Consider the following 8410-nt stretch of genomic DNA (forward strand, 5'->3'; position numbering starts at 1 on the left):
GTTGGATACATGTGAAAAATGGACTTTGTATCCCATTTTACGATAAAAGAACAAAAATAAATATAATTGTGCTTGGCTCCGCCCTTAACCACCACTAATCTTTCGGCCTCCACCTCTTCTACTACTTATTGTCGCCAAAAATGTCTATTGATATTATTTATCGAAATTACTTATTAATAGAAATAAATATTATAATTAATTAAGAAAACATTTATAATTAGAAAATGATTAGTCATTTATTATGAACAATTAGTGAAACACTAATTAAAGAACACTTTATAATGAATAGATTATTTTTTATGTGCAATTAGTGAAACGCTAATTAAACAAACCACCACCGTTGATTTATCTTTTCTATTAATTCCAACCAAGGTGGAACAGTGGTTAGAGGCCACTCTTATGACACAATGGGTCATGAGTTCGAACCTCTCCTTTATAATTTTTGAAAATCCATATCTTGACTTGATTATTCATTTTTCATTCATAATATTGGAACTAATGCCGCGCGTGCGAGTTGTAGGGGGTGGTCAGGAGAACCACAACCCCTGATTTATCTTTGCAGGAAAAATCCTGACCGCCACTAACAAAGGCAAACTTATCCAAACCTTGTTTTGTACTAATGATGTTTTTGTGTATTGAAGATACACTATAGCAGTTTAGACTTTAGAGAATGGAGGATAGAAAAATGTTGTTGGCTTATGTTTTCATCTTTTGGAACTTCAAAGTGAAAATAAAAACATATTAATGTCAGTATTGAGGTTTGAACTTTTCGGGCAAGTTTGGCAACCTGGATATCCCAACCTAGGTTGGGTTATACCTGAAAAAACGGTTATTTTGTGTTTGTTTCGTACATATTACAAGCTGGGATAGGTATATCAAAACCTCCCGCGATTTTCGAACACCAAAAAAGAATGTTTATAGTAGTCTCCCAGAAACTCGTTCTCCCAGTTTCCCAGCCAAAAATAGTGCAACGGAACTCCACTACGGAACCCTCTAAACCCACGAAGGGTTTATAAATACGTTTCTCTTCTACATACTTCTTCAAGCTTCACAGTTCGTTCTCTATAGAAATCTCAGGTAAAATTTGATGTATTTTTTTTTTGTTATTATTATATAAGCTTTTCATCACGGAATCGATTAATTATTTTTTTCTTTCCGTGTTTGCAGAGGTTCTTCATCTTCCTCTATCTAACCAGGTATACTCTATTTCTCTCCCTTTATTCAATGTCAATTTTTTTGATTATTTTCTGATAATTGTTATGTATGCTTCGCTATTCATGATTTACTTGTTGAGAATGGTATGAATATTCGTGTTACTGTGCCATAGATTGATTGAATATTTGAAAGTAGGATCAGAACTGTATATGTTTAACAAATTTCCTCAAAGAATAATTTCCATTTTTTTTTAGCTACGAAGAACAATATGTTCCCATTACTATGTCAATAGGGAAGACGAATTCATTAGTATTAGATTAACATCTGCGGATATGGAGAATGAAACTGGTACATAATAGTTTACGGCATACATAAGGTTCAGCTGATGGTCTGTTTGGGAGACAACAACTTTTGAGAAGAGTGAATGATTGTTAACAAATTCCTTGCACCTCCATTCATTTGTAAAAAGGTCTATATTGTGAATTAGCGATTCTTTGTCAATATTACTATTTATCACATTGTTACATTTTCGTTGTATCATTTTCAACATAGAACTTATGGAGAGTGAATCATTGAGTTCCCAAAATGGCGGGAGAACAACTTGGACCCCTCCAATGGATGAACTGTTTATAGAACTTATGGTAGAACATGTGCTTAAGAAACAACTACTGGATGGCCAATTTAGCAAATTTGCATGGGAAACCATCATCAATAAATTCAAATAAAGCTTTGGTCCTTCTTTTAATAAGGACGTTTTAAGAAATTGCATGAAAACTTTGAAGAAAATTTTTAATGTTGTAAGTAGTATTAGAGGTCAAAGTCGCTTTGGTTGGAACAAGAAGAAAGAAATTCCGAATGCACCTGATGATGTATGGGAAAGACATATTAAGGTTTGTAATTTTATTCAATTTGTTTTATTCAAAGTTTTATCATCACTATTTTTTATAGTAATTTAATTATACACTTAACTTAATTGTAGGCACACCCCGAATACAAACAATGGAGGACGAGGTCTCTTCCACAATATGATGACCTAGCTATGATCTTTGGTGACAGTAGGGAAACTGGACAACATAGCAGGTTTAGGGATGATAATAACCAGGACAACCATGAGGTCGACGATGACGGGGATGACAATACTCAAGATCATAATGAGAATCCTAAAGACCAGAATGAGAATACATACGGAAACGGTAATATTAGTGATGATAATGCATCTGAACTGCCATAAACGACAAGAACTTCAATAGGTTCTAGTTCCCGTTCATTTAGAAAGACAAAAAAGAGCACCGGAGAAGGGATGGTGGAAGCAATTCATTTGACGGCGAGTGCTGTTAATAATATCGCAACAAAAAAAGAAGAAAACAGAAACTCTTCACTAGAGAAAAGTGTAGTTGTTGCACTTGAGGAAATGCCTGACTTGGATGATTTTTTATTCATGCAAGGTTTAGATTTACTGGAAGACGAGAAAAAAGAAAAGATTTTCATAGCATTAAGTGGGGACAGGAGACGAAATTGGTTATTATCAAAGCTTAACTATTCTGATTACTATTAAAGTGGCAGAAGTGATTAGGTTGATGATTTGAGTTTAATTAGGTTCATATGTTTTGGTTTCCAAATAATTAGATGGATATATTTAGTTGTGTTAAGTTATTTTTAGTTTCAAATTTCAGTCGACAATGTTTTATCATTTTTAAAGTATTTATGCATTACGAAACTCATTTTATGTTTACTTATTTAGATTTTACATTCAATAATAATTTTCTAATTATTTGGTTTTGATTGTTTATGTTTATTAGGTACGTTAAATATTTTATTCATGGCTATTTCTGAAGATGATGAGGATGCAATTGTAGTCGTCACAGCAGCTACAACATCACTAATAGCATGTTATTATCAATACTTTGTAGAGAAGATTGTATGTCATGATTCAATTCTTAGTGGCTCAGCTCATGTAGATGAAATTCTTAATGGACATGACGTGCGACGTCAAATCAGTTTTCGAATGGAAAAACATGTATTTTTGTCATTATGTGAGTTGTTACAAGAAAAACAGCTGCTTCGACATAGCAAGGGAGTTAGAGTTGAGGAGAAGGTGGAAATATTCATGCTTGCCATTGGTCACAATGAACGTAATAGAATACTCCAGGAACGTTTTCAGCATTCAGGTGAGACAATTATTCGACATTTTAACGTTGTCTTGGATGCTATTGCTCAATTTGCAGATGATTTTTTTACAACCAGCAGGGCCTAGTACCCCTGATGAGATAAGAGAAAATCCAAGATTTTATCCATATTTTAAGGTACACGATTTTCATTGTTAGTTCTTATTTAAAATTAATTTTATGTTATTCTTAGAGGTATATTTATATTTAGATAAAATGAACCAATTAATTATGTGTTCAACCGTAGAACTGCATCGGAGCAATAGACGGAACTCACATACCGGCAATGGTTAGTGAGGATGAACAAGATGTTTATCGGAACAGAAAAGGATTTATTTCTCAGAACGTTTTAGTAGCATGCTCGTTCGATTTGCAATTTCAGTATGTTCTTGCGGGTTGGGAAGGTTCTGCTCATGACGGGCGTATATTGGATTCAGCTTTAACAAGATCCGATAAATTAATAGTACCAGAAGGTATGATCTTAACTTAAAATTTTTCTTTTGCCTTTATAATAGAGAGAGTATAATCTTAAATTTTTATTTGTGTAGGAAAATATTATCTTGGAGATGCAGGATTAGCCCTTACGCCAAGTTTTATTACTCCATATCGTGGAGTTCGTTATCACTTGAAGGAGTGTGGGGGAAATCGCCCAAGATATGCCAAAGAATTATTTAATCTTCGACACTCATCATTACGAAATGTAGTTGAACGTGTTCTTGGAATACTGAAAAGGCGTTTCACTATTTTGCAAGTACAACCTCAATATCCGTATGATCACAAGTGAAAATTGTGCTAGCCTGTTGCATCATCCACAACCACATTCGTAGAGAGTGTATAAATGATTTGTTTCTTGATGATGGAAGTGTTGTACCAGTACAAGAAACCGATCCTGAGGTACCTGAAGACAATAATGAAGGTGCTAGACTCGGGAGAAATAGAGAGAGAGATTTAGCTTCAGAACTTCGTACTTCAATTGCAAACGCAATGTGGAACAATTATCAACGGCGTTGTCGTACCATCTAGTTTTTAATGATTAGTTTTTATCGAATTCTTGTTCTAATATTTCTATTAAGATATTTTTATATTTTTCATCGAATTCTTGTTTTCATATTTTTATTTTAAGATTTTTTTGTTTTTTTATCGAATTCTAATTTTGAAATTTTTATTTTTAGATTTTTTTTTAGTATTTTTATTTTAAAATGTCGATGCTGGTTTATATATTCCATATCAAACTATGGAGTTTGAAACAAACATCATTTATGTTAACCTACTACTGGATAGCGTGTCAAACAAACACAATTTGAATTAACCCAGGATAGGATAGAATTTAAGACAAACACCATTTAAACTGACCAGTGTTAAGGTTATCGTAAATTAAATTAAGATAACCTATTCTAGGATATGTTATCCCATTTTCAGGTTCCCAAACTGACCCTTAATGTTGTTATTAGTTATTGACTTAGTACTGCGCTAGTATTTTACATCTCTTTCGGCAGGTTTTGCAAATATTATTGATGGATGCAAAACTATAAGACTATGTGATATTTTATGTGTTTTGTTGTAATGAGTGGTGTCCCTAATCTGTGTGTTTGAGTGTAGTAATAATATTCTGTCTGTCCTGTAATACTACTACACGTGTCTGTAATAGATAGGATAAATACCTTGTACTGTGATTTGGATCACTGAGCATATTCCAATAATAAAGCTTTACTTTCCTAGAACTCTGATTTCATGGTATCAGACTAGGTTAGTTACTTGATTTCTCACACAAAAATTTCTCACCACAAATTTCAGTTTGTTTTTCTCAAACAACGACAATATCTCATATCTCAAATTTGGTCCTTGATCAAATTACTGCATATTTTTCAGATTCTTTGTATAATTTTGTATCATTTCATCTACCTAGATTTTTTTCCTCATCTTGATTTATCAAGATTTGTGTTCTTGACAGTTTGATTCTTCATCTAAATGATCTGTGAATTCTTATCCAACACTATGCCTGCTACTACTCGAGCTTCGTCTTCCGCTGTTACTCCTCAAGATGAATCTGGTGAATGTTCTTGTAACGACACAAAAAATTTCTACTTGGCCTTAAACCTGAACCCGACCCATTTGGATGCGAAGTTAGAATTTGCGTAGCGTGCGCCTATGATCCTAGTGATCGGATGCATATATTTGTATGGCGAGTGCCCAAAATTCGGTACGGATGTTATTAACCAAGTAGTTATCCCTTAGTCGTGTTAGTGAGTGTGATTATTAAATTCTCTAGCTAGAAAACTCTAGAGCTTGACTCGTGGCAGACATGAGCAGCTAAGGGTATTTGGGTCCGGGTTACTTTAAAATCAGGGATAAAGTCCCCTACTGTGGATTTCGACAATCATTCTCTTTTCCTAGAACTACTGTTTCTTCAACTATCACAAGCGAAAGGCATCTTAATCTTCTAATTCAATTCTCTACAAAGCTCGTTGTTGGGATTCGATTACGGGTTCCTATAATCGCTCAGGTAGGGGGTTTTCTTTCCTTTTAGATTTTGGGTTGCAAATGTGTTAATTGATATTGCTATGAATATTTGATTTTATCTAACATTTCATGATTTCTATAAATGAACGAGAGAGGGGTTATTGCAGTTTCATCTGGTTTTATATTTCGTTAAATTTTGTTGAATTTCTTAGCTAAATCAAATTAGCATGATTTATCTTTAGTAATTTTACTCTTTTTGTCGTAGTTGCCGGGAGTGAACATGAATTTCTTCTTCCATATCTAATCTCTTATATGACTTGGTTTGGAATCTGATGATTTACAGTATGGTTCTTTGATTTTATAAAGTCATATCATTATTTTTATTTTTCTTATACTACTTTGAATATCCTGAACATGCAAGAAAATTTGCTTAAAATCTTGCGTTTTTCTTCCACTCATTCTTTGGGTATTGAACTGTAGGTAATTTAAAATGCCGTAAATGGTTTTATAAAAGATTGAAAATATTATGAAACTTCCTAAGATTGATTTATGTCTTTGGCGGATTTTCTTAAAACCCAGCCTGCTAACTGTTTGTGAAAATTACACAATGATTTCTGACTCCGTTATATCCTTGGCCTATTATCTTGAACGAATTTGTATTCCGTAAATGAATTTATCTTTGCTTCGTGACTAAAAGAAATGAATTTCTGTTTTTGGCTTTACTGGACTAGTTCATAGATTTAAGTAGTTGGTCATGCTATACATTCCCACTTTATGGCCAGTAATTTCACTTTTGTAATAAGAAAATGATCTTAACTTTTCCACTTTTTTTGATTTAGTGCCTCTTTCTTACTGATTGTATAATCATTGTGAAAGTGGAAATGGTAGTTTTGTTTCCCTTGTACTTTAGCTTGGATTTGTTTTCTTGTTATTATACTTTTACACAAACTTTAGTAAAAATGGAAGGAATGGGTACTGAAATTTCTTTATGTTCTGATTTGAAATGCAAGTAATTGCCGTTTTGGATTTTAGTACAAGTAACAAATTTTATCAAAACAAAAAGCAACCGGTATCCAATTTGAAGTTCAACTGGTCATACTAATTTAGTTCTTTGATTTGATCACGGCAATTTGGACGTGTTTGCATTTACGCCCAGTAACATGCTTGCATTTTATTTCTCTGAAAACTCTCTCGGCAATTAAGACTAATTTCAATTTGTCTAAATCTGAAATGCAAGATTCCCATCTGTTTATGATGGAATTATAACAAGTGTTTTTCTCTCTTTGACATGAATTATGTGCATGCTTTACTCTGTCTTATGGATCTGGTTTTGCTGGACTTTCCACGGTATATAGACTGTACTTCAAGTTTTGGTATCTTACCTGGCACGGGCTTTTGGTAATTGGCAACGTTGCTCTTCACTAACAAGTGATCTTACCATTTTTATGAGTAATTGTCTTTATTCATGGTATTTGAACTGTAACTTCAAATTTAGTCAAGTTCTCATGGTTTTGGCATCCTGGTGAGTTTGTTTCCTTCTTACTGAATACCACTAATTCGATTTTGTTACATTTTTGAGGATTTGCTCACTTCTGACTTTAAATAAGCTTATATACGCTCTTGGAAATGTGTTTTGCTGCCAATGATTGTTAATTACCGAAGACATTTGCTATGGAGTTATCAAATCGTTGTAACCTGTCTTTGTGGATGTTTTCTTTGCGAATGATTTGATTCGAAAACTAGTGGACTCTACTTTAGGACCGTCAGGCCCATTGGGGCATCCCACCACCTCGGTGGCTACCCGGAAGATCGTTGCGGCAACGATGGCTGGTAACCAGAACTACCCTTACCCTGACGTCGGCACTGGCCTTTGTAAGGAGTAGAGTAATTTTATGTGCATATGATCGAATGGAAGCTTGCAATTGTTATTGAATAAAAGCTTTACATTTAATTTGCGGAGTATCATATTCCAGTTTAATGCTCTATTATTTCTTTTAGCTATTGGCATTTTATTGTACCGCTTTGAGAAATTGTTTACCGCTGTATCCCCTACTGAGCTGTGGGCTCACCCCGTTTTGTTTTCCCACAGACTTTGGAGCTAGTTTGATGCGGTAAGCTGAAAAGAGCTTACGACGCGGAGCTATGGACACAATGTGGTACATATTGTTGTCCTTGTATGCATATATATCATGGGTTGGGGAGTTTAGGTACCAATGTGAAGTTAAGTTTTATTAAATGTTTCTCAATATGTATGTTAAAAATCTTGTACAGTTGAAAGATAATTTTGTGCAAAACACTTGCGTATATTTAGATATACATTTCCATGGTTAACTTCATTTTGTTAATGAGAGTGGATAATCTCCTTGCTTTTCACAATTTTCTGTTCAATAAAAAGCTTACTAGTTTAATATTAAGCATTTCTCTTATTATTATTTTTCTTTTTAAATAAACCATAATTTATTGTTGAGCCTTCCTTTTATAGAAATAATATAGACTAATTTGCAGCTTGAGTTCATTTTGTTGTTTCTTTTCTGAAATGAGTTTTACACATTGTTTTAGACTTCCGAGTGACGGAACAGGAGTTTGGCCTTGCTGGACGGGTTGAAATCCAACCCGTTAGAAGGAAAACT

General features: G+C 33.8%; 1 protein-coding gene across 1 annotated transcript; it reads left to right on the plus strand.

The window, feature by feature from the left end:
* The first annotated feature begins 2974 nt into the window (after positions 1 to 2974).
* On the plus strand, positions 2975 to 4104 carry LOC113331879 (protein ALP1-like). The gene is made up of 4 exons (XM_026578521.1): positions 2975 to 3323; positions 3403 to 3458; positions 3568 to 3793; positions 3869 to 4104. The coding sequence occupies exons 1-4, from the start codon at positions 2975 to 2977 to the stop codon at positions 4102 to 4104; spliced, it is 867 nt and encodes a 288-aa protein (XP_026434306.1).
* Positions 4105 to 8410: the final 4306 nt, after the last annotated feature.

This window comes from Papaver somniferum, unplaced genomic scaffold (assembly GCF_003573695.1).
Source record: "Papaver somniferum cultivar HN1 unplaced genomic scaffold, ASM357369v1 unplaced-scaffold_128, whole genome shotgun sequence".
NCBI classification, from domain to species: domain Eukaryota; kingdom Viridiplantae; phylum Streptophyta; class Magnoliopsida; order Ranunculales; family Papaveraceae; genus Papaver; species Papaver somniferum.